This window comes from Staurois parvus, unplaced genomic scaffold, assembly GCF_062004578.1.
Source record: "Staurois parvus isolate SC_StPar_1 unplaced genomic scaffold, SC_StPar_1.0 ptg000287l, whole genome shotgun sequence".
Lineage (NCBI taxonomy): Eukaryota > Metazoa > Chordata > Amphibia > Anura > Ranidae > Staurois > Staurois parvus.
In genome coordinates, this window is record NW_028318083.1 from 21,653,314 (window position 1) to 21,680,692 (window position 27,379).

General features: G+C 41.1%; 1 protein-coding gene across 1 annotated transcript; it reads right to left on the reverse strand.

Moving 5' to 3' along the window:
• Positions 1 to 1,898: 1,898 nt before the first annotated feature.
• On the reverse strand, positions 1,899 to 17,114 carry LOC149458433 (uncharacterized). The gene is made up of 5 exons (XM_089682160.1): positions 17,070 to 17,114; positions 16,834 to 16,982; positions 12,269 to 12,416; positions 8,077 to 8,174; positions 1,899 to 2,661 (listed from the first exon to the last, which is right to left on the reverse strand). The coding sequence occupies exons 1-5, from the start codon at positions 17,110 to 17,112 to the stop codon at positions 2,563 to 2,565; spliced, it is 537 nt and encodes a 178-aa protein (XP_089538286.1). The 5' UTR covers positions 17,113 to 17,114; the 3' UTR covers positions 1,899 to 2,562.
• Between the last annotated feature and the right edge of the window lie 10,265 nt (positions 17,115 to 27,379).

Sequence of the window (27,379 nt, forward strand, 5' to 3'; positions counted from 1 at the left end):
AGATTTGGCGGGGAGATCCTAGGTTTAATTAGTAATCTAGTCATCTGCATAAGCGACTATTTTGTGTGGGCTAGGAGGAATAGGAAAGTTGGAGAGCTCTCCTGAATATGTTGCAATAAGGGTATAGGGTGAGAATAATTATTAGGAGGGAAAGGTAGTAACCGTAGCAGGTGCTACTTTGTTGGGTGAAATCATCAGAAAGACACTCGTAGATCTCACAGCTGCAGGTAGTGCAGGTAAATAGCTCTTATCCAGCAAAAATGTTAGAGCCTAGACCTGTGTTGGAGCATAACTTCTATAAACCTCTAGTTTACACTAGCAAATGCTTTTTCAGCATCAGTAGAAATTAGCAAGAGTGGAAGCCCATGATCAGTAGCTCTGCGGATGATAGAGAATGTTTTCTTTGGCTTCTCTGGCCAACTTGGTAAAGATCAATGAGTGTACAGAGTAGATGTAAAAGTAGATTGTAACCAAGATTTGGGTACTTAAACTATCCCACAGGATCTGCTGCTTTTGAGATATCATTGTAAGACCTGATAAATTCTGGGCTAAGCAGTGCCTGAGGTTTTGTAGTAATGTACTGTGAAACTATAGAATTTATGGGGTTTCAAGGATGAGCGTGCAGAGAAAAGTTTATCCTTGGTGCTAGGTTACTCCATGGTGTATCTATCCTCAGCAGGAAGTGCTGGGAAGCCCCAATCTTTAATGTAGAACTGCAACTGTGATAAGAATGGGCCTTCCTGATCCTTGGAAGGAGGATTTGAAGAGAGAATATTATACATGCTCATGTCCAGGGGCGGACTGACCATTTGTAAACTCGGGCACTGCCCGAGGGCCCGGGGTCAGTAGAGGGCCCCATGAGATGCCCCTGGTACCTTTTTCATAGGCTTTTTTGAGTTTGGGCAAGGACACAGGGGCCCCATGATCCCCTATTGCCCGGGGGCCCCATGAGTTGTCAGTCCACCCCTGCTCATGTCCCACCTTTATGTGGTTCTATGTGTGGAATGTATGAGCATCATTTATTTTCATTCAGGACCTTAGCTCACATTTTCCATGGCCTGCTGTTGTGTTTGTAAATGTAACATTTAGGATTGTGTTGGGAGCAGCATAAAGGAGAGTTGCTGTCTTTGAGTTCCACCGCAAGGGATATTGAAAATTTGAATCAGAGGTATATTATTTTGTGAGACCAGTATTTTCTGATTCTCATTACCTGCTTGATCAGTTCGCCCCTGGTGACACAATTATAGATTTCCATATTGTCATGGATAATTCATTAGATGTGGAGTTAGTGGTAAAAAAGAAATTTAGATGAATTTTAAGGTAATCCTGGATTTGATTGGTTTCAAGATGAGTCATTAGGTTTCCACTTCTGCTTAGTGAACAGAAGAGGTTGCTCTCTTGATAAAGGCAGCATTCAGAGATCACTTTGCATTTTCTCAATTAATACAAAGTGTTCTCTAATTGGACAAAGTAGGTAGGCAGGAACACCCATTTAATCAGAGAACACTTTGCATTAAAGTAGTAAACTACAAAAAAAAAAAAACTGAAAATTCTTCTCCCTGCAAGGTGATATCACAATGTGCTAGCACGTTATGAAAGAGTTACCAGAAAACGAAGCCCGCCACTGGAGCTCTGTGTGATGGCTTCCAAGGGCTTCTATCTTTACCTGGTCTTCCTTCCGGGTTTGTGGGCTGCAGTCGCTTGACTGGCCCAGCATGGGCGTCTCGGCCACGGCACAGCTCTCTCAATGGATGGCACACCGTCCATTGAGAGCACAGTGCTCCTGCGCTGGTGACATCACCAGCACTGATAAAGTAAATATCTTCTAAAAGGTGCATATTTTTGAGATATTTAGAATACCTACGGGTAAGGCTTACCTTGTAGGTAAAACATAAAAATTAGACTTTACTACCACTTTAATTGAGATATATATATGCCATTACAAGTTATTTTGTACTCTTGATAATCAGGTATTTTCAAAGATTACATAATGACCAAGACAAGTCTGGCATTTATTTTGTCCATTTGTTGAGTACAGATATGTACCACATATCAAAAGTCACACAGTGACAATTATATTCAATAAATATGTTCAGGATATCCAAAAACTCACAAAAATAGCTTATGTACAGAATGGCGGCATTGTACTATAACTAAGAGAATTCCCACATCCGAAAAAAAACAATTCTAATCATAAACTAGTAGTCAGGAGGCTAGTAGAATACTAGATGGCTGTTTTCATTAGGGATATCCTATAAAGTCACAGGAAAGGAAAGTGGAGTGGTGTTATTTAGTAACCAATCAGATATTTGATTTCCTTTGCTAACCTGAACTAGAAAAACAAGACTATGAGCAAAATCTCCACATTCATTACTAAATATGTGCCCTATACAATCCTTCTTTTACCTAATTATAAATTGTAGTCTGTTTAGCCATTCAATGAAAACCATAGCCCATGCTGTAGTTTAACATGACTCTTTTTCCAACAGTTGAAATGGTGCTAAATGAATGTTCTTTTTGCATCCGACTATTCTTCCATGGTTGTCTACATGTCCATCCATTTCAGACAGGTTCAGCTTCCTCAGTCCGGTTACACTTATTATGCAATAATGACTTCTTCGTGTCTGTGGACATCCTATAAACTGCTTTCTTTAGACAGAGCTAGAAAAAAAACATAATAACATTAACATTTTACAGAGAAAAAACAGTCAAACCACCTTGTGGTAACATGTAAATTAAATTTTAGCAATACTAAATCAAGAGACAAAAAATTTGTTAACAAAATTTTATTTTAAACATATTTGTGTAATGCCCTCCAGGTTAGTTAAGTAGCGTTTTGTTAGGTAGAGGCTGAGTAGAAGCTTGGGGATTAGTCAGCCTGGGGAGTGAGGTCACATCAGGACAGGCTGGCAGGCTCTATCAAGTCAGGGCTTCTGGAGCCCTTCCACCTTTCCAGAAACCTGAGAGCTTTCTGGAAGAGGGGTGGAGGAGGGGAGTAGGCCCAAATCTGCATATTTGAAGGACTCTGGCCAATCCCTTGGCAGGATGCTTGGCATGGTGACAGCCCGTAAATATGGCAGAATCTAGGGGGAGGTGTGCAGTGTCGATTGGAAGATGGATTGAGGAAGGCTGGAATGAGGAGCCTTGGAGGGGGCCCCAGGGAGGGGAGCCCACCTACAGGTAGGTCACTGGAGAAGAGGATCTCCACTGTCTCAACATCTCCTGAGGAGGACAGCCTGTGGAGCAGGGAAGGAGCCAGCCCAGCATAAGGCCTGAAGGCAGCCACCAGCCCACTAAGCTAGCAGGAGAGGACAGCAGTGTGAGTATTCTTGCACCCCCTGGGCAGATAAGGGGAGAGGGCAGTCAGGTGCCATACCCAACTAGTATCTCATCTGGGACTGTTCAATCAGCAGCTCTTTGGCCCCGCGCTCAAAGTTTTTACCTGCAAACATTTTCTTGTAAATGACAGATTCTCTGTAAGGCTCCATGCACACTGGGCGTTTTTATAACGCCGGTAACGTTAGCTGTGTCAAGTCATGTTAAAAACGTGAGTTTTTCAGCTTTTTTTAGCGTTTTTGCATTAGTGTTTAGCAGCGTTTTGATGCGATTAGTGACATTTTCCCAAGTGTCCCCCCCATGGGGGGATTAAAAAAAGTCCTAAAATGCCGGTTTGTGGCGTTTTGCCACATTTTTCAGCATTAAAGCGTTTTTGCAGCTAAAAAACTCCTCTAGAAACCCACTAGTCCTGGGGTTTTTATCCGGCCAAAAAACGTTGATTACAGTTTATGTGTGCATGGATACATAGGATAACATGATGGGGGGCTTACTGGCTGTAGAAAAAAACATCAATAGCCAAAACCAGCAGCTGTGAAAAGTTAAGTGTGCATGAGAACTAAAGATGATACGTGCAGATGGTGTTTGCCTCACTACACCCTTTGACTTCAATGTCAAAAAAACACTTGGCACAATTATCTATTATTTTTTCTTCCTAAAAGTGGCTGCCACACTTTGAAGTTGTGTTACTGATGGAAGGTCAACTTTTGAGAGTAATATATTACTAAAAAAATCAAAGCAGAACACGTCACTGACCTTTTCCTACGCAAAGTGATTAAAAGGGAAATATGTCTAAGGGGAAGTACATGTTTCTGGAGAATATTGTTTTTGTGCAATATTAAATTTTTGGTTATCTTAAGTGCTTTCCAGTCCCATTAAACAAGGATTTTTGGTGACCAAACAATAGACAATGCCTTTTTTTAAATTCTAAAATGCTAATGCTCACCCTAGTATATGAATGAATGTGAGTTAGGGACCTTAGATTGTACGCCCCTTGAGGGTTAGGGACTGATGTGAATGTACAATATATGTATGTAAAGCGCTGCGTAAATTGATGGCGTTATGTAAGTATGTATGCTTACTGCTTAAAAAATGTATACATTAGTGGATGTTTTCTGTGAGCACATTCTAGTATATAAAACTTCTAAGCGACTAAGCAAATGACAGTTTCAGTAGGTATGAGAGTGTTATAGTACACTACAAATAAATATACTTTTTTTTAGTAAGTAAAATATTGATTGTCAAATAGAGCGTAAAGTGTTATTAAGTCCAAAAACAAAAATTTTATATATTGCAGCTTACCACTCCATAGATGTGGTGACTGCTTTAGTTTTTCTTTTTTTAGGCTTCTTTTCCTTTATTTCACCTGGTGATCCTGCCAGTAACATACCTCCTGCCTTAGGGTGTCTGCATTCTGGATGTAGTTGTAAAACAGACACATTTGGACAGCAGCATTGTCAGTCTGGGGAGATGGTGGTGTTAGGCTTTGACGGGCAGCACAGTGGCTAAGTGGTTAGCACTTCCACTTGGCAGTACTAGTGGTCGTTGGTTTGAATTCCAAATGCGGCGCCACCTGCCTGGAGTTTGCATGTTCTTCCTGTGCCTGCATAGGTTTCCTCTGGGTACTCCAGTTTCCTCCTACACTCCAAAGACATGCTGGTAGGTTAATTGGATCCTGTCTAAATTCACCCTATTATATGAATGGATGTAAGTTAGGGACCTTAGATTGTACGCCCCTTGAGGGTTAGGGACTGATGTGAATGTACAATATATGTATGTAAAGCACTGCGTAAATTGATGGCGCTATGTAAGTACCTGAAATAAATAAATAATGGAAATGACTAACAAATTGAAGCTGAACTCCAGCCAACACTTTATAAGCAGTTACACCAGTCTGTTTCCTTTTGGGATTTAGACCTGACATATTATTATTATTATTATTATTATACAGCATTTATATAGCGCCAACAGTTTGCTCAGTGCTGTACATTATAATGGGAGACAGTACACAAGACAGTACAGTAACAATACAATACAATACACGAGGGGCTCGAGGGCCCTGCTCCTTGGAGCTTACAATCTAGGATACTAATACAACTTGATAATTGTAAGCACCCCTGTCAGTGTTAAATTGGTTTGTCTCAATTCTCTAACTGCTATTTTGTCTGGGCAGCTTTGTTTGTAAAGAGGTTGAAAAATAACAGACTTACTGGCTGGATCACCAAGTGAAAACAAAGGAAAAACATTTAAAAAGAAAACAAATGCAGCCATCACATCTAAGAAAATCTGTGCATGAGGGATGGAGATGCAGCAATGTTGGTGAGCCATTACTGTTAAAATGATCACATCGCAGTAATTTATCAACAGCGGTAATAGAACAATGAATAGTTCACTGCAGACAGAACAGTGAAATGCTTGCCAAATCAGATGTAAAAAATCCACAGGATTTGGTTGTGCACCGGTTGGTGTCATATCTTACATCTGTCCTCTGTTTGACCAGTTTTATAATATTATAGACAAGGCTATATTTATATATATTACTGCCCTAGGAAATCCTAAATAGTGCACTATTTGCGGCAAGCTCCTCTCTTTGTATTGTGCAATCATTTTAGTAACATAATGGTGAAGTTTGTTATTGGATTAAGCATGCCATGTGTTTTATAATTCCAGCTACTTTTCAATTGTATAGACCAAATAATAAGAGAAAGGAAATCTGGTTTCATTTTTCTAGAACTATGCCCCTCTCACACGAAGGGTCCAATCAGATCTGCCTGTCAATTTTTCAGGCAAACCTGATCGGACGGTCTATTCACCCCTATCGACTTGCTGGTGCAAACAGACTTGTGTTAATTTACGCGAATAAAATGAATATCCCCTGTGCATAAGTGTAGGGGACTGAAGGCAGTGACCTTGATAAAGCTCAAGTAAATGTATGTATCAGGATGTCCCATGGATAGACTAAGCCTTGCTGCTCTCACACACGACCGGGGTAGTCCAGGTCAAACTGCAAAAGGACAAAGCAAGAGCGCACTGGCCTAGCGCATTATCCTTAAAAAATGTATTTTAGTAAAGATAAATACATACTCACAAACATGATGACAATTCGCACAACCAAAAGTCAGCCACTTGGTACAGTGACCAGTGGGGGCCAATGGACATCTAGATGAGAACCATCCTAAGGCCGAATACGGCTGACGTGTTTCGAGGGCAACCCTCTTCCTCAGACCTGCCTACCTCTAGTCCAATCCAGTCTGTACAAATAAGTGGAAGGGGATCTGTCCTCCTCTGTCTAGGTGGATTGGATTGAAGGGTAGTTAGATGTAAATGGACAGTGGAGTTCATTTCCTCCTGGTTGTCCAAAGAGTAGTGTGGGCTCCGTTTGTGTCTGCTCTCCATAAACTGAGCGAATGCAAATGTCTCATCCACCTGCTCTTATCAGCAGAGGATGAGTTGACAGATCCCCTGCTGATCTCAATGTAGTCCATCCCATGTGAAAGAGGCCTTTTGGCTAAGATCAAGTGTAGTAGCTGTTCTTATCAGTGTCCAGTGGGGGTGCTCCCGACCATTCTAGTTTACGGGGATGGTTGTTGTATAGTACCCTCACTGGTATGATGGGGGTCCGGAAGGCTAGTACCGGAGGGACAGAAACCAGGGAGCGCCATGATTCGTTCTGGGGCCTTGGGAGTAATTCCTCTGGGGAGACCGGAAAGACCCAGTACCTCCTGATTTGAACGTGCTACCTTGGTCTGGCCTGGGGCTGAGGAGGCAAAAAGTCTGCAAACTCAGTGCCCCCTGAGGAGACGCGCTCAGGGGTGTCACTAGTAACACTTGGGTGTGGGACCCCACGGTGTGAAAATGACACATGGTCACTGTTTTTACACTCTTTTTTGCACAGCGCCCTAAGGACCAGGCCTTTTGGCTAAGTTCAGGGCAATTTTTGCTACAGGCCTCAGGGCCTGGTCTGTGCACATTTCGGCACGGTACCATTTTTATTATTTTCTTACTTTATCTTTACCTTATTTATTATGCACTCCCACGTTTGTCACTTTTTCTGTTCTTATGTGTGTGTTTTTCACGGATGGAGGGTGTGGGTCCTCGGGCCTTACCTGAAGTCTAGGGGGAGGATGTGTGGCCATACGGTTCCTTCCTCCCCTGATCCCTAGGGGGTTTTCTCTTCGGGAGAACCCCCTTGCCTAGTACTGGATGTCCGGCTTCGGCTGGGCATAAGGAACGGTGGTCCACCAGGCCTTTTGGCCAGGAGGACCAAATGGGAACGTTGTCCCTGTCAGGAGCTTCGTGCCCCGGGGGATCAGGCGAACGGTCCAACCCTTTCGGGGGTGGGACAAACACACCCCTAAGTGCACTTTTTCGTGTGGTGTTCGCACTTGCACTTTTTTTGTGATCACTTACGGGTTTTTCGTTGTAGTTTGCACGTTTGCGGACTTAAAAAAAAAAAAAAAAAAATGTGAAAGAGGCCTAACAGTTCTATTGGTAGAATTATTCCCAAATAGACAGCCAGAAGACAAAATAAAAATGGGTAAAATATTGCTACATTTGGCAAATGATGAGGCTTGCTGGTGCCCTCTCTAACCCTTCAATCGTAGGAATCTACCCACATGTGCAATTGTGTAAAATACAATCTTGATACTAGACACGTTTTAATTCCACATAGATGTTAAAATGTGACAGGTTGTCTTTAAAAGTTCTATATAAACATTAAATGTCATATGTAGACATACTTACATAACTCAGAAACAATGCCATGATGGATAGGAAAAGTATAAAACAACATATGACTTCTAAAGTAAGAGTTGATGTTTTCATGTTGTGCTTCCAGCAATCTAAAAAATAAATACATTGTAAAATGAAAGTAAAACTAAAGGCAAAACTTTCCTTTTAAGATTTGAATGGAGTGGTGAGGGGTTAGAAACCATGTCAGTTTTTTTATTCCTGTTTATGTTACTGTTAAGCTGCCCATAGATGGATTGAAATTCAACTGGTTCAGCAGAGACTGGCTGAATTTTGATCCATATATGGGCACTGTAGTTGTGCAGACGTTGATCTACCAATTGACTTCTGTGCAAACACCCAACTGGAAAATTTGCTCTTGATCAGTGCTGCAGGCTATATCCTGCATCGCTGATCTGTGTATTCTGACGCTGGAGAAGCCTCCCTCTGTCAGAATACTATGACACTGTGGGAGGATTCCCCCATTTACCTTGATCACATGCATGGGGGAATTAGGTCAAACTGACTCATCTATGGCCAATCTTAGGGATAGTCACTCTGTATAATTTCCTCTTGATCAGTGGTGCAGGCTATATCCTGCAGCGCTGATCTGTGTATTCTGACACTGGAGAAGTCTCCCTCTTTCAGAATACTATGACACTGTGGGAGGATTCCCTCATTTACCTAGATCACATGGGTGGGAGAATCAGGTCAAACTGACTCATCTACCTTAGGGATAGTCGCTCTGTATAATTCCTGCTGGTCTTGAAGACCAAAGTCACCTGGAAGTGGGGGTAAAAAAAAAAATGTGCCACCAGAATGGGAAAAGAGGAAAGCCTTTCAATGGGGACACTTTTTTCTACAACAACTTTCTAAGAGGGGATTTCCCTCACATTGGAAAGATTCCCTCTAATTCCTTTTGGGTCACCAAAACAGAAAGTGAAGGGAAATGTACGTAACCCTCCCCTGCTCTAACGAAAATGAAAAAGGAAGTTTTGGCTTTAGATATACTGCACTTAAAATCATACAAATATTCTAGATTCATGGTCCTACCCTTTTCTTTTATTTTTTTCTGACAGTAGTTTGCAAAAGTACCGTAGGCTTTTAATTCCTATTGATAAAGAAATTAATGGATACGTTCAATCTATAGTATTTAGAAATACATATTTCTAACTATAATTATAAATATAATTATTTATATATATATTTATATATATATATACACACAGTTGCAAGAAAAAGTATGTGAACCCCTTGGGATTACGTGGAGTTTTGCATGAATTGGGCATAAAATGTGCTCTGAACGTCATCTAAGTCACAACAATAGAAGAACACAGTCTGCTGAACATAATACTACACAAACATTAGATGTTACCATGGTTTAATTGCACATAACATGTAAACATGCACAGTGCAGGGAGGAAAAAGTATGTGAGGCCCCAGCTTAATGACTTCTCCCAGAGCTAATTGGAGCCAGGAGTGAGCCAACCTTGACTCCAATCAGTGTGATGATATTGGATGTGTTGCTGACAGCTGTCCTGCCCTTAAAAAAACACACACCTGTTTTGGGTTTACTGGTTTCAAGAAGCACTGTCTGATGTGAACCATGCCTCGCAGAAAAGAGCTCTCAGAAGACCTACGATCAAGAATTGTTGACTTGCATGAAGCTGGAAAGGGTTACAAAAGTATCTCCAAAAGCCTTGATGTTCATGTGTCCACGGTAAGACAGACTGTCTACAAATGGAGAAAGTTTAGCACTGTTGCTACTCTCCCTAGGCGTGGTCGTCCTGTAAAAATGACTGCAAGAGCACAGCGCAGAATGCTGCATGAGGTAAAGAAGAATCCCAGAGTGTCAGCTAAAGACCTACAGAAATCTCTGGCACGTGCTAACATTTTTGTTGACACATCTACAATAAGGAAAACATTAAACAAGAATGGAGTACATGGGAGGCCACCACGGAGGAAGCCATTGCTGTCCAAAAAGAATATTGCAGCTCGTTTGAAGTTTGCTAAAGAGCACCTGGATGTTCCACAGCACTACTGGCAAAATATACTGTGGACAGATGAAACCAAGATTGAGTTGTTTGGGAAGATCACACAACACTATGTGTGGAGAAAAAAAGCCACAGCACACCAACATCAAAACCTCATCCCCACTGTAAAACATGGCGGAGGGAGCATCATGGTTTGGGGCTGCTTTGCTGCCTCAGGGCCTGGACGGATTGTTGTCATTGATGGGAAAATGAATTCCAGAGTTTATCAAGACATTTTGCAGGAAAACGTACGACCATCTGTCCGCCAACTGAAGCTCCGCAGAGGATGGGTGATGCAACAGGACAATGACCCAAAGCATGCAAGTAATTCAACAAAACAATGGCTGCAACAGCACAGAATACGCCTTCTGGAGTGGCCCAGTCAGAGTCCTGACCTCAACCCGATTGAAATGCTGTGGCATGACCTTAAGAGAGCGATTCACACCAGACATCCCAAGAATATTGCTACACTGAAACAGTTTTGTGAAGAGGAGTGGTCCAAAATTACTCCAGATCGTCGTGCAGGTCTGAGCTGCAACTACAGGAAACGTTAGGTTGAGGTTATTGCTGCCAAAGGAGGGTCAACCAGTTATTAAGTCCAAAGGTTCACATACTTTTTCCTCCCTGCACTGTGAATGTTTACATGTTATGTGCAATTAAACCATGGCAACATCTAATGTTTATGTAGTATTATGTTCAGCAGACTGTGTTCTTCTATTTTTGTGACTTAGATGATGTTCAGAGCACATTTTATGCCCAATTCATGCAAAACTCCACATAATCCCAAGGGGTTCACATACTTTTTCTTGCAACTGTATATAATCATGCAAAGTCTCACTCACACGGAGGCGTATCAATGTGTACCTCCATGCAAGGCCATGCTTTCCTACACAGGGATGCAAAGCCATAATGCACATGCCTGTTCAGGGAGTCCTATTGATGTCTATTTGGATGAAGCCACTACTCCCAATTTGATATCCGTGTGGGTGTAAGTGAATGTTCCTGAACCCACACAGTGTACACATACGTGGACAGACACCTGCACCCACAAGGATGTCAAATTAAGAGCAGAGCCACTAAATCCCAATAGGCACTGCCTGCACAGGGATGCACAGAACACCCGTGTATCCCCATGTGGGTAATCACGGCTTTGCATTGGGGTAAGTATTCATACATCCCCACATGGATGAGGCCTAAATGTTACCCTAGGTTCACACCTAAGCGTTTTCTACAGCGCTTTGCAGAAACGCACTACAGTCCATTTAACAGGATTTCCTACACGACACGTTCATATCTCTGCGTTTTCACCTGGTACGTTTTTTGGAAAGGGTCAAGGACTTTTTTGAACACAAAAAGTTGTGTTTTTCGTTCTATAGACTTCAATGGAAATGCTGCAGAAAAGCAAGTAGTGTGTTTTTGATGCGTTTTGCATTTTAAATCTGCCTAGCAACAAGAAAAAAAAAGAGAATGCGTCAAAAACGCAAGTGCAAAAACGCAAAAAACACTGCAGAAATGGATCAAACGCAAACTTCATAGGTGTGAACCTAGCCTTAATGTTTAAAAAATGTGTTTTTCTCTATAGTTTGTAAATGTATAGGTGCACAAGGCAACAATTATATAAAAGAAAACATTTATAGTACGTCCAGCTTTGTATTGCAGCAGAAATGTGACTGGCCTTTAGGGCTTGGTTAGAAGGGCATTGTTTTTCTGTGTTTGTTATCTGTATAAATTGCATATTAAATACAGGTCTATAGATTTCCCCCAATGGTGCAGTATGGACAACCTTTATGAGGCTGCATTTAATTTGTTTTTCCTTTTTTTGGAAGCAGCAGGTTCTGAGATGTGTTTGACTAATCATGTCATGTGCTTGACTTTTAATTTATATTGTATTGGAACAATTACAGGTTACAATGCATTCAAATGCAAAAAGTAGCTTTTGGCACTAAATGCTATGTTCTGTATTTGGCTTATCTTGCTATCTCGTTAATTGTTCTGTTGTGCCAAAAACACTGTCTGATACATAGATAGCCTCTACAGGGAAATTCTAGGAAATAAAACCATTACTATGTGGAACCATCACTTTTGAATAAGCATTACAATGATCACTCAAAACGTGTTCTTTTCCAAAACGCGTTTTCCTTGAATGTAGAATAATCATTATATTAATGTCATACCTGTCACTTTAAAAATGGCTGTGTTATTTTGATATTCCCCAATGTTACATTTGTAGTCTCCATTTTCTGTGAATAAACAATTACTGGCAGGCTCATTACATAAGAGATGTCTCAACAATTTTAAATTGTCTTCTCTGCTTTTGTTTATCTGAAAAAGAAAAAAAAATTTCTTCAATTAAAGCCGAACTGAACTGTCAGTTTAAAGCTAAATATATTCTGGGCAAATCAAAGCAAAATTTGTACAAAGTCTTAGGTTCGGTTTACATCTGTGCTGGTGGTTCCACTGCGGGACCCGTACAAATACTGGCAGCTGCAACCACCCACACAGAGAAACGCAGAACTCATGGATGGGTGCCATTAATTCTAATGAAACGGCACAACAGTGGAAATCACAACCGTACTGGGAACCTCAGTTCCTGTGCAGGCTGTGATTTAAAAAATAGTGGAGGGACTTCTTTCCTGCGTGTCCCGGGGCATGGCAGCCCATTCAAATGAATGGGTTCTCGTGCCCGTGCAAATCACAACCCACACGGCCACACAGGTGTGAACCTAGCCTTACAGTCTTATAACTCAACTACATCCTGAGTAGAAAATCCTGGCCCCTGATAGGATTGCTGCAGAAAAGGATTCTTGCTGTCATGTGTGGAAGCAGTGGTCTCCCTGCAGAGGTCTCAAAACGCCATCAAGTAAATCAAAACTAGATCTCCACAATCAGCCAAGCTCATGCTCCCTGCTGGTTGTAACCCTGAGGGGCATGTCAGACTGCTGCGGAGAGACTACAGATTCCTCATAAAGGCCAAACATCCTTCTATGCATCATGCTGGCAAGGAATAGGCTTTTCAACTACAGATGTGGTTGCTGTCTCAAGAAAATGAACTACAAGCATTTGAACATCTTTTGTTTTAACACACCTGGAATTCTTTTAGCTGATTTAAAGCAAGACTAGAGCCAAAAATATTATAGAAATAAATGTCATATACAAAGTTATATAAAAAAAACTGCTTTTGTTGCAATTTCAGTTTCAATTCAGATCTTGTTCACACGGTACTTCTATTTCACCATGGATGCCCTACGTCTGATGGTCAGAATCATTTAACCCACTTCAACTGCAAGAAACTATTGCAGGTCAACCAGGTCAAATTCAGCTACTGAATATTTATTGATGTATTAATGATGGCAAAGCTGTGTTTTCTTATCTACCTAGAGTTGAAGTGGTATTAAACCCAAAAGCAAACATTCACTATATTGCAGGTAACCAATTGTAGTCCTCACCCCCGAAAGAAGCAGCTGAGCATTGGTTCCCCCTATGTCCTGCACACACATTTCCCAACTTCCACTTAGAGTCAGTAAGCAGTCCATGAGCTTGTTTTTGTTGTTTTATTTGGGAGATAAACAGCTTGGATAGGGTTTAGGGGTATATGGGATGTCCAACTTGACTTGTAGTAAATAACTCTGAGGACAAACTTCCTAATTCTGTACAAAAAGGCAGAACCTGAATTTTCTACTCCAGCCGGAGTGGCTCTTGATAAATCAACAGCACAGTCTTTGTGAGGAGCACCTAGTCCCCTCTAAGTGAAATCTCTTCAGATCTTAGCTAGGAAATGTCCTGAAGCAAGTGATTCCAAGACAGGCATGCGGTACTGTCCCAAGGAGAACTGATTAAGTATTGCATCTAGCAGCCCTCCCTACTGTAGGCCCCAGGGGTATAGAGGTAGTTACACTGTCCTTGTATCCTATAGCTCTGGGCAAACTGTGTTCAGGCCTCTCACTGAGCCAGTATCTGTCCCTGTTTCTAGGCTATCCTTCTCCGGGGGACTGTAAAGCAGTGGAGCTCCCTCTGTCATCCTCATTTTCCTTCCTCTAGACTGGAGGTAGAACCTCCCTTCTCAAGGGTCCCCTCCCAGGCTACACAGAAGCACCTTCAGTAATTCATCTGCCATCCAACTCCCCTGCTGGCACGGCTCTCTCATATTTATGAACTGGTCTTCCCACACTGCCAGGACCTCCTGCCTGGGATTGGTCAGACTCCCATGAATCTGCAGAGTCAGGTCTCCACCCCTTCTCCCACTAGCTTCTCGAAGTTTCTATGGACCTCCAACCAGGGGGAGGCAACAGAGGCCCAACTTGCTGAGTCATTCAACCTAACCTGGACTTGACATGCTCACTCCAACTACTGAGTAAACCAATACATTTTCCGAACTCTCTAGCTACACTAGAGTTTGCTACGCAATTCTTAGATGTAATGGGTGCATTTGTTTTCATTTTAGACTTACTTCTACTTTCACCTCGTGTTCTGGCCAGTAAGTCTTTTGTTTTTCAAAAAGAAAAGCTCTCTTTACAACTTTGGAAGTACTGTAATGTATTTTATTGTATTGTAATGTATTCTTTCTTTTCCGAGCATGTGTGGTCTAGCTAACTGTTTTTTTTTTGGTGGGGGGGGACAAACACTGTACTAAGTAGACTAAAATCGTTCATTCTGGTATAGTGCGAGAAACATTTTTGCGCTTGTCCCTTTGGATAATTTTGTATGAACTGTTGTAACCAGTTGTCGAAAGTTGTGTACTAACGAACAGAATATCGGACAATTGCTCCAAAAGCAGTATTTTTCATCCAATTTTTTCATCGTGTGTACTAGGCTTAAGTTGTAGACTTCTGAAAGGCTCTAAGTTGTAGACTTAAGCCTCGTACATAGGATGTGAATAACAATGGTCCATTTAGTTTTTGCATGATAGTCTCATATCGAAAATTAACAGGTTACTAAAGTTAAAAAAATTATTGTAAAACAAAATACAGCTTCAGAAGAGATGCATCTCTTTTTTTTAAATTTAGTAACCTCTTCATTTTCGATATGAGCCTATCATGCAAAAACTAAATGGATGATAGCATGAGCATGTGCGGTCTTGGTCTTCTAATTTTTTTCGGAAGTATAATGTAATGATTAAAGAAAAGAATTTGTTCTGTTATTGTACGATAAAAATTTTCATGCTTCTCCATTTGGATAATTTATCATGAACTGCCATGATTGGCTCTCGAAAGCTGTGTACTATCAGATTAATGGACGATCGTTTTGAAAGCGGTATTTTTCATCTGATTTTCTCATAGTGTGTACTAGGCTTAAAGTGTTACTAAACCCATGGCAATGCATTCACTATATCCAGTCTACCATAGTACACAGAACATGTAAAATGCAACTATTTTAATAAACTGCTAAATACCTTTTCTCATCAGCAGTATATAGCAGTCTTGTGACATCTATCAGTGTCCAGCTGAGCACTGGTTAAAGCTTGTAGGAGGAGTTTTCATTCTCCTCTGACCATCCTATAAGGCTGCATTACCCCTGACTCTCTGTCTGGACAGCGCTGATTGGCCCTGTGCTGATCACATACCCCCTTCCCCCCAAAAAAGCTCTCTAGCAAAACACACCAAACAGAACATGTGCAGACTTACCACTGCTGCTCTGTACTATGGCAGATGGACCGGGGACAGTAAAGAAGGGGAGGATCACAGAAGTCAGGATCAAACATCCTTTTAACACAATGCAGAGGATTAACCCCTTAGATTTGAATATAACAAGCATGCTTTACTCCAGACTTTTTTTCTCAGAGAATAGGTGTAGGTCTGAGTCACCCCTTGTTTCTGCCCCCTACCCACCTCCAAGCACCGTCCTTTGGTTGCTACATCTACCCACCTCCCTGTACTGGTCCTTTTGGAGAATACAGAGCCAAGTATCAATTTGTATGGAATTTGTTAATCATTACAAGAAAAACAGTAAAATAAATACAATAGCCCCACCCTAGCAACAGTAGATTCCCCCAGCAATAAAATACCATCCCAGCTGATTCCAAAAAGTATCGCATGACATGCTGTTCATATTTGTTTATGTTTTTCTTGTTCCTGTTTATCTCTGAGCAAATGATTAACTTCTGTCACTGTAACGTTTATACACAATGTGTTTCTGTTGGATTTGTGTATTGTTTTAAAACTTGGGCTGTGGCCCTTAATAAAAATCTACAATTAAAAAAAAACACCACCCCAGCAACAACACGCCCCCAGCAGCAGCAACAGATCTTCCCTCAACAGTAGATCCATTCCAGCAACAATTGATCCACCAGCAACAATAGATCCCTCTCCAGTAACGATAGACCACCATGCAAAACTAGATCCCCTCAGTGACAATAGATCCCCCAGCAGCCAGCATCAATAGACCCTTCAACACACACCAGCAGCCATTGCCAGGTCTGGGGGTGCTGGAGGTACCGGAACTGCATTCCCCCCGCATTCCCCCCGCATTCCCTCCGCGTTCCCGCTGAATAAAAGCCCTGGCTTTACTGCATATAAAGACTGATTTGACTGTTGTGGGTTTAGTAACACTTTAAGTTGTAGACTTCTTATAGGCACTAAATTGTAGACTCTCTTTAAAAGTTTCTTTAAAAAGGCAAACAGTATAACAGTACAACCCTACTAAAATACTGATGTAGACTAAAATACCTACAGGTTCATTTTTACACTTTGACACGTCAGTGTTCTTTGTACAGTTTTATTAATAAAATCATAAAATGATTTACCTGTTTCTCATGGCCAAGAATGCAGAGTGATGCATCTACACAGGTTCGATCTTCTTTAGAAGAACATAGTAGTAGTGTATTATCAGAGCATGCTATCTTAAAGTCTGCCCTGTTCACTTGGATGTCTGTGGCATAGAGAAGGCACCACACTGTAAAACAGAGCAACAGTTATTTAACAGACAGTCAACAGAAAGCCTTTCTACGCACCTATAGAAAAAGAACTGACAAAGACCTACCATTTCCAAAAATGAAGCAGGGAAGATGCCAGTGTACGATCATCTTGCCTGCTGAAGCATGTGTTTGAGAAAGAGCATTTGTGTGTGTGTATGACACCTGACAAGCTGGGATTTCCTATGTCGTAATAATCTGAGTGGGAGGGGAAAAACCCTTCACTATTCACAAGACTGAGAAATAGAGAAGTGCACACTTGCCTACACACTCTCACTGTTGTGGTCTGTATTTTAGGGAATTTTTGCATTTGTTTTATTCCTTGGTATCTGTAAAATAAAGGACTTTGTACGTAACATATGATGCCTTAAAGTGATATTTTTACCCTTTGTTTTTTTTTGTTTTTTTATTTGAAAATAGGAAGTCCATACTAACCTAAAATTAATGTGAGTGTATCCACCTGGCTGGGACCAGAGCTAAGCTGTGTACTGAAAGGACAAGAAAAAATAAAGTATACTTTTTATTTCAATGATTTTTATTCATTTTTAAACAGTTTAACACAGGAGCAACAAACCATGCCCACGCAGAGGCTATCAATTGCACACAAAAAAATTGGAAAAACAGTGTTCTAACACCAAAAGAGCAAAAGGTGCACCCGCGCAGGGGCTATCAATGGCACTTAAATGACAAAAACATTAGTATAACACCGATAGTAACTCAAACTAAAGGCAGTTATTCACTGCCACACCAAAAACAAACAAAAATAGAAAAGGAAATAGCAGTATAAAAAAAAAAAAGTTAACAAAACCTAGATTAGGTGTCCAAGAACGCCAATACCGAGCAGCATCACATCCCCAGACTAGCCTGGGGGAGCGTGGGAAAGGCATATTGCAACCACGGCTCCCATATTTTCAAGAATTTATGTTGGGAGTCGTTGCAGATACTCAACATCTGTTCATTGAGCATCATAGTGGTCATACGGTCCCACACCCCCTGAAGAGGGACAAACTGGCTCTTCCATGCCTGAGCAATTGTTCTAGTGGCCGATAAAAACAAATAGGAAGCCAACTTCTGCTGGTGAGCCAAGAGGCCCGGTATGGGTCAAGAGAAAGTATACTTTGATTAAGGGCCCATGTACACTGCAGCTGCTAAACTGATGTTCAGGAGCTTTTCTGCATTTTTTCAGCAGCCCCTGAACTCTCCATAATGTATTCCTATGTGTCCATGTACACATAGTCATTTACAGTTGTTTACAGGCAGTTGAGTTTACAGTCATTTTTTTTAACACACCAAACTTGTGTTCAGGAGTAGATTTTACCGGCGTTTCAAACGCCAAACGCTTGTAGACGCGGTTAACCACATTTAAACCGCGTTTGTGTTTAGAAGCATTTTTTAACTGTTCCATGTCCAGATGCTGTCTTTGATGAGTCTTTTTTCATCATCAGAAATGCATGCAAAGCGTTTTCTATATATTCAAATGGACCTAGTACACCAGCATAGTCAGAACCAGGTTTTGCGTGAAGGAAAAAATGGTAGAATGTGCTGTATTATGCTCATGATGGGATCCATAGTGAATACAACCAGAAAATACAGGTCATCTCAACACATACTGCTCTCTCTGCTTCTGCTTCTCTATTCCTCTCAAAATGTCTGAAATAGTAAATTTTTTACTATTTTTCAGTGCATTCTGGGCATTTGGAAAGGTCTCCTGAGGTTATCTTTTAAAAACGCTTCCAAACGCACATAAACCTGCATAAACATAGTATGCAAACACAGCTAAACTGACATTTTTTAACATGTTTTCCAGCAGTCAATTTCCATAATTCAGAACAGTTTTCCAAACGACCTATGTACATGATGAGCCCTTAGTATGCATATCATTGAATTCAGAAACCAGGCACCTCTGATAGAGACATTGTGAAATTCATACCATTTTTATACCATGTCCTACTTTTTAACATTATAGTAGATAAGAAATAAAAACATTTAGTGTGTATGAATGCATTAAATAATCAGAGAAACAGAACAGAAACAAGAGTGATCAGGGATCGCATTAAAACTTATGGCAGCATTGCTTTCACTGTTAACCACAATGAAAAGAGCTCATTTTTTCCAGCTCACCAAAATGTACAGATGGTTTGCTAAAATTGTGGTATGCTAAAATGTGTGTTCATTATGATGCATTGGGGACATGCATTGGAGCACCACTCAAAATGACAACACACCACAACACATACTCCTATACAGTTAGGTCCATATATATTTGGACACAGGCACAATTTTATTTTTTTTCAGGTATTGACCTGAAATATTCAAGCTATAGTTCTATAATGGATATGGGCTGAAAGTTCACACTCTCAGGTTTAATTTGAGGGTATGTACATCCAAATTGGAGGCAGGGTTTAGGAATTACAGCTCTTAAGAGTAGCCATCCCCCTTTTTCAAGGGACCAAGAGTAATTGGACAATTAAATATAATCATAAATAAAATGTTGATTTGTAATATTTTATTGAGAATCCTTTGCTGGCAATGACTGCCTGAAGTCTGGAACCCATGGACATTACCAAAGACTGGGTTTCCTCCTTTCTGATGCTTAGCCAGGCTCTAACTGCACCTGTCTTCAGTTGTTCTTTGTTTATGGGTCTTTCTGCCTTTAGTTTTGAATTCAGCAAGTGAAATGAATGCTCAATGGGGTTGAGATCAGGTGATTGACTCGGCCATTGCAGACTATTCCACTTCTTTTCCTTCAAAAGCTCCTGGGTTGCTTTTGCAGTGTGTTTTGGATCATTGTCCATCTGTTCTGCGAAGCACTGTCTAATCAACTTTGCTGCATTTGGCTGAATCTGGGCTGACAGTATATCTGTAAACACTGCAGAATTCATCCAGCTGCTTCTGTCTTCTGTCACATCATCAATAAATACCAATGACCCAGTGCCACTGGAAACCATGCATGCCCATGCCATCACACTGCCTCCACCATGTTTTACAGATGATGTTGTGTGCTTTGGATCATGAGCTGTTCCAAGCCTTCTCCACACTTATTTCTTCCCATCATTTTGGTAGATTCATCTTTGTTTCATCCGTCCAAAGAATGCTTTTCCAGAACTGGTCTGGCTTTTGTAGATATTTTTTGGCAAAGTCTAATCTGGTTTTTCTATTCTTCATGCTTATGAATGGTTTGCACCTTGTGGTGAACCCTCTGTATTTGCTCTTGTGAAGTCTTCTCTTGATCGTAGACTTTGATAATGATACGCCCACCTCCTGGAGAATGTCCTTCACTTGTCTGGATGTTGTGAATGGGTTTTTCTTTACCATAGAGAGGATCCTGCGATCGTCCACCACTATTGTCTTCCGTGGACGTCCATGCCTTTTTATTTTTCTGAGCTCACCAGTACGTTCTTCTTTCCTCAGAATGTACCAAACTGTTGATTTGGCCACTCCTAATGTTGCTGCTATCTCTCTGATGGATTTGTTTCAATTTCAAAGCCTTACGATGGCCTGTTTCACTTGCATGGACAGCTCCTCTGAACGCATGATGTAGGTTCACAGCAAACGATTCCAAATGCAAATACCACACTTAGAATCAACTCCAGATCTTTTACCTGCTTAATTGATGAAGAAATAACGAAGGAGTAGCCCACACCTGGCCATAAAACAGCTTTTGATTCAATTGTTCAATTACTTTTAGTCCCTTGAAAAATGGGGGATGGCTACTCTTAAGAGCTGTAATTTCTAAACCCTTCCTCCAATTTGGATGTACATACCCTCAAATTAAACCTGAGAGTGTGCACTTTCAGACCATATCCATTATATAACTATAGCTTGAATATGTTTTGGTAAATACTTGAAAAAAACTAAAATTGTGCCTGTGTCCAAATATATATGGACCTGATTGTATATGTTGCAGTAAAGTGTACATTACCGCAAGCAAAGGTCTGAATGTGGTTTAAATTGTCAAATCCTTGGCCAAGAATCACTTTGGACCATAAATGCAGGCAAGATCAGGCCAAATGTAGCCAGCTTTGGGTCCATTCACACCAGAACATGTGGAACAGTGCATTTCTGTGTGCGTTTCCTTACTGCACCTCACAGAAACGCGCTGACCTTGCTAGATACATGCGGGTGTCATTAATAGTTAATGAAACCCCAAACACATCTAAAAAGAGCAGTGCATTTGTGGCCACCAAACCACATGGTACCACAGCAATATGCGGTTTGGTGCAGCACAAAGTCATGCCTGCCGTTCTTTTTCTGCGTTCCCATGCATTTGGCAGCCCATTGAAATTAATCAGAACAAGTAGGAAAGTGCAAAAATGCACATGCGAATTCTTGCATGCAGGGGTGAACTGACCCATACTGCTCCTCTCTCTCTCATTTCTAGTCTAACACATTTCAATAGGTCCCAAAAGGTGCTAATCAAGGAAGCTGACTTACCCCCGGTTCACATATATGCGGCTGTGCGGGCCGCGTTCTGCACGGGCACGAGAGCCCATTCATTTGAATGGACTCCTGTGCCCATGACACGCAGGGAAGAAGTCCCTGCACTTCTTTGGAAAACGCAGCCCGCACAGGAAGCTCGGTTTCCAGTACGGTTGCATTTTCCAGTGTGGGCGGCGTGCCATTAGAATTAATGGCACCCGCCTGCAGCTCCGCATTTCTCTGTGCGGTTGGTGCAGCTGCACAGATTTTCGTGCGGATCCGCAGCGGCACCACCCGCACAGATGTGAACCTAGGGTTACTGTACTGAAACCAGGAACGAGCTCAGGTGTGTTCGGTTACTAGTCCGAACCCACCTGAGTTATCCTGCCAGGAAGCTGTCAATGTGGTCCACCAATCATAAGCAGCAAAGGCATTCTTCGCCTCGCAGCTGCATGTACTGTATAAACACCCTTGTATATGTGCAGCTGTGGGGTAGAGAATGCGGATTATGAGTGTTGGTCCACACTGGCAGTTTCCTGGCAGGATAGCTCAGGTGGGTTCAGGCTGGTATTCAGATCCTGAACTCATCCCTAAGGCCCTTTTCACACTGATGGTCCGATTGGGTCCACCTGCCAGTTTTTCAGGTGGACCTGATCAGACCATCCTTAGCCCTCTATAGAACGGTGGATGTCAGCAGACATGTGTCCATTGACACCCCCTGGCATCTGATCCTGTATGTTAAAATCAGATGGATGGGGATCTGTTCCCCATCTATCCAGCAGATCGGATGACAGTCAGGTGGAAATGGACAGGCAGCCCATTTCCATTCAACCGCCCCATTAGAAAACAGCAGGCTGTGTCTGTGTCCACTCTGCAGCAGCGGAGCAGACACAGACCTGTCATCTGCCTGCTCAGCGGGGATCAGCTCAGCAGAGAGATCCCTCACTGAGCAAGCAGATCCGCTGACGGGTCTGTCCCGTATGAAAGGGGCCTAATTGAAACACAGGTATTATCTATTATTACAATAATGAAATTATGGAAAAACAAATATATGGTATTCATATCAAAAAGGTAAGCGCTACCCTAGTGACTCAAAATACGTGATCACTATAAATACACTGTACTTTCTTGGAGACCAAACAAATTATGACTTTAAGGGCCCATGTACACTGCAGCTCCTAAACTGATGTTCTGCGTTTTTTTCAGCAGCCCCTGAACTCTCCCTAATGTTTTCCTATGTGTCCATGTACACATCATCCGTTTACAGTCATTTACAGGCAGTTGAGTTTACAGTCATTTTTTGAATGCACCAAACTTGCATTCAGGAGTAGATTTTACTGGCGTTTCAAACGCCAAACACTTGTAAACTCATGTAAATGCTTGTAAAAGCAGTTAACCGCGTTTATAAGCATTTGAGTTTAGAAGCGTTTTTTAACTGTTCCATATCCAGAGCCTTTTTTCATCATCAGAAATGCATGCAAAGCGTTTTCCATGTATTCAAATGGACCCGGTACTCCAGTGCAGTCAGTTGCAGGTTTCACGTGAAGGAAAAAATGGTAGAACGTGCTGCATTATGTTCATGATGGGATCCAAAGTGAATACAACCAGAAAAGACAGGTCATCTCAACACATACTGCTCTCTCTGCTTCTGCTCTCTCTATTCCTCTCAAAATGTCTTAAATAGTACATTTTTACTATTTTTCAGTGCATTCTGGGCATTTTGGAAGGTCTCCTGAGGTTATCTTTTAAAAAACGCTTCTAAATGCAAACGCTCATAAACGCGGTATGCAAACGCAGCTAAACTGATGGTTTTTAACCTATGTTTTCCAGCAGCTAGTTTCCATCATTCAAAAGAGTTTTCCAAACGCCCCGTGTACATGAGCCCTAAAGCAATATACATCATGTAGTTTAAGGTAATCGAGGCCGATGATGCAAATTTATTGTAAAATGATGTTGACATCACTATTACATATTTGATAAGTGACATCATTGATATAATATATTTGATTGTTCTTCATTTCATTGATTTCAAGGTCATATACTCAGAAGACTTCCTTACAAGGCATGGAATGTAAAAATAACCAGATTACAAATAATTATTATTGTATGTTGCCTCAATAATTGCCCCAGTTCTATTAGCAGGAAAACAACTTGGATGTTCAGAATGCAGCGTTTCAACCTACACCCATATAACAGGTTTACATTAACATGGTGTTATTACTATTCTTAGATATGTATGTAAATATCCTAGGAAATCACTAGTACTAAATAGATTTGTGATTCAGCTGTGAAGAATCAGAATGTTTCAACATGAAGCTGATTTCCAATTATAACCCCTCTGATAGACACTAAAGACCACATGAAAAGAAGGTTTTATATTGGATAATAAAGAATTCTTCTGTTTTGAGCATTGTACCAAGGCCTACATCTCAGCGTGCCCTCCTTTAGCTCCACTGACAATGAAGATATTCAGTAATAGCCACAGCGCAAGCATCAGCAGGTATAGATTTGTGAAAACATCATATTCTGCGGATCTAAGCATTGAAATACGATGACTTAGGGGGTATGCTCCCATTGTTTATTTTCTTAATATCCCAAACTGAGTAGGTAAGCATACAACATTTCTTTTAATTACATATACTATGTTAATTTATATAAAGCCCCCTCCCCTTTATAAATTGCCATGTAAAAGTATATAGTTAAACTAGTTAAACATGTCTACTTACATATATCAATACACCTTTTTCTTGTCATCTCTTACCAGGTTTCCATGGGGTATTTTTCGCTTGTGCCCAGCTCCCACGCCACCAACCACCAACTGACGTCATAAGTGGCTGTCTTCTATATCCTTGTTCCCTGTGCAGGCCCACCAATGATTTTTGTGTCAGATCTTACACATGCACAATACAAGATCTGGCATTGTTAATGTTATATGTTGCAATGGCTATAGCAACCAGATCTCCCTAGAAGGTACTGGTGGCATAGCCTTCCCAGGGGGCAGCTATGAGGCCTATAGAGAACACTTAAAATGTAAGTAACAGCCAATGCGTTTTTTCTTTTTTAACAAAAACGTAAACATGATTTGGTATGAGCATGCAGAACTGCATCACTGATTATTACTGTTGTAGGGAAAGGTTCACTTTAATACACTTTCAGGGCTAAATGACAGGTTCCTATGGTAGAGCAACCATCAACCACTTAGCTTCACTGTGTTCCCCTACCACCTCACTCGCCTGCAGGAATCTATACCCTATGTAAGTATCGGTGTTTGTCCGAATTTACATATGGTCAATTACCTTCTCCCCTCTACTCCATTAGCGTGGGCCTGGCAACTGGCCATTCAGGTGCAAGCTCTGCATCCTAGGAGGAAAAGGAGAAGATGAGATTTTCTTTTATGTCTTAGACCTGCGCCCCTATGCCTGGAAATGCTGAGATTTTTCATCACTCCCACAACACGATGGAGCGGTGGGGAAGTTTAACTAAGGTGAGAATAACTAGGTTGGTGGTTCAAAAGAACTATTCCTTTATCCTGAATGGGAAAAGGGTACATTCTATTGAAAGAAGCTGTTAGGGACCATGTGGCACAAGGATTAGTGCTCTGTTACATAATAAAATTATAATATGTATAGAAAACCTTCAGCGCAATAAAACTTCCTAAATAAGTGTGCAGCTAGCATACAATGTGTTCCCACATATATCAAAGCAGCACAACAATGAGTACTTCACGTGGACCAGTGTTGTCACACTACTGTATAAACGTGTACAGTGCTCCTGTGTCACCCCTTAGTGCTCTTCCACCTCCAACACACTTTTGCGCTCACGGATGTAAAGGGACAGTTTACCATTATTGAGATTATATTAACCTCTTCACACCGGCTGCATACAAATGTGCGGCCGCCCGGCGTCTGGGCTTAGACGACGAGCGGCAGCACATTTGCGCGCTCCCAGCACACATGTCAGGTACTCACGGAAAGGTCCCGGTCTGCTCTTTCGATCGGGACCTTTCCCGAGCATGTGACCGCCGTGATGATGTGTCACGGCGGTCACATGATCCCGAAACCCCGTCCCGCCTCCCGGCTTTTGAAACTCTTAAAGGGCCTGGAGGCGCCCGTGGGAAGGGGTTAAGTTGGCACTTTTTTTGGTGTATTTGTATGACAATATACAGGCAGTGTGACTACACTGGTCCACATGATGTGATCATGGATTTAAAGGGGACAGTTCACTACAAACGATTATTTATTTTATTGCACGATTTATGTTGTATTCATAGCACTGCTTATGTGCAGAATCTATGGAAATTTATATGTACTTATTGGAAGAGATTATGAGTAGCATATATTGATTCTCATAAGCAGGGCAGATTGATTGTCACCATTTATATACGCACGTATAAGGTTGCAAGCACCATTATATTTATTTCATTGTTGCGCTGCATTCTTTCGCTTATTTTACTAAAATTATAATTTTCTAGAATGTCATTCACTATCCATATTCTAACACACATGCATAACACCTCCATTATATGCAAGTTGATGGCTTGTCATTCTTAAATACGGGGAAAAGGGGAGAAAATCACATGCTGCTTATATTATAAAGTATCATTTAATATAATAGCAGAAGATGGGGAAAAAGAGGTTGCACACATGCTGGGGGGAGAGATTTAAACGATCCTGTTGCTTTGCCCTCTGGTAAAATACAAGTCTTTAACTATCCCCTGGTCCTAATTTGGCTTAGAAGAATTTGTAGTACGCTTAAATCATTATCATCAAATATCTGATCAATCTGTATTTTATAATGATGGAATATAAAATAAAATGCTCATTAGAGAGACATGGAAGCTGCTGTTGCAAGCTTCCTTCTAAAAATGCTTGTTGCCTGGTTGTTATGCTGATCCTCTGTGGTAATCAATTTATGAGCCACTAATGTGGCACAAGTGTGTCAGTCAATAAAATCCAATAAAGTCCGAGAAAAGTCTGTCTGTGCATAACTACCCTAGGTAAACATGTAGACACCTTGAAATTTTCATTTAGTTTCGGATGCATTTTTCAATGAAGAATTTTGTTTCATCATATTTGTTATGTTGAACCGATTCATTTTTGGAACTCGTTTAGTATCTTTGGCATTCGTTTCGTATATTCATTGGTGGACTAAAAAATGTTGCATTTTTTTCTGGAAGATTGCTATATATTTGATATATTATTGAATTGTGCAGATTCATATCAGAAGGATTCAATATTTTTGGATGCCAGTCCAATCCACCTAATGCATCCGAATTAATGAATGGAACGAAATTCAGCTCCATTCATTATCTGAATCTTAATTATGGAATGAACTTGAAAATTTAATTAATTTACCCATGGGCCGGAACTACTATAGAATCATGGGACGTCATCCAAATGAAACAAATGCATTTGCTAATTTCATTATAACCTTTTTTTCTGATTCATTGACATTTGTTACTATGTCCAATCGGAGATTCGTATACATCAGAATCCCTGAAAATGAAATTTTCGTACGAAAAAATTAGTCGAATCAAAATGAACTGCACATGTCTAATTCTAGGTAAGCATCCCAGAAAACTGAAATCAGAGGCTCAGCATGACAACCAGCAATGACATCATTCATGTATCTCTCTTGACATTCTAGCAATTATTTAAAGTGGTTGTAAACTGCTGAAATGAAATATGAACAAAGCTTATCCCTCTATAGTATGCACTTGTCTCAATTCAGAGCACTTTCTGCATGAGTTACTTCTGACAAGTTTTCCTGACATCAAGAGATAAAAAGGTGATGGGGGGGGGCACCTCTGTTCCTGTGTACTGTGTGAAGTGGGTGTGTCCCTTCCCTCCGATCAGCTCCCAGCTCTCCTCGCTGTGATCTGCAAAGTCCACTTGCCCTCCTAAAGATTTACACCCCCCCCCCCCTCTTGACCAGGCCATTTTTTGCGTTACGGCGCTGC

Coding starts and splice junctions, on each gene's coding strand:
- LOC149458433 (XM_089682160.1), bottom strand. CDS start 17,112: ATGATCGTACACTGGCATCTTCCCTGCTTCATTTTTGGAAATG. Junction 12,417..16,833: donor TTCTTGGCCATGAGAAACAG/GTAAATCATTTT, acceptor TTTCTTTTTCAG/ATAAACAAAAGCAGAGAAGA. Junction 2,662..8,076: donor TGGCATTGTTTCTGAGTTAT/GTAAGTATGTCT, acceptor TTTTTTTTCTAG/CTCTGTCTAAAGAAAGCAGT.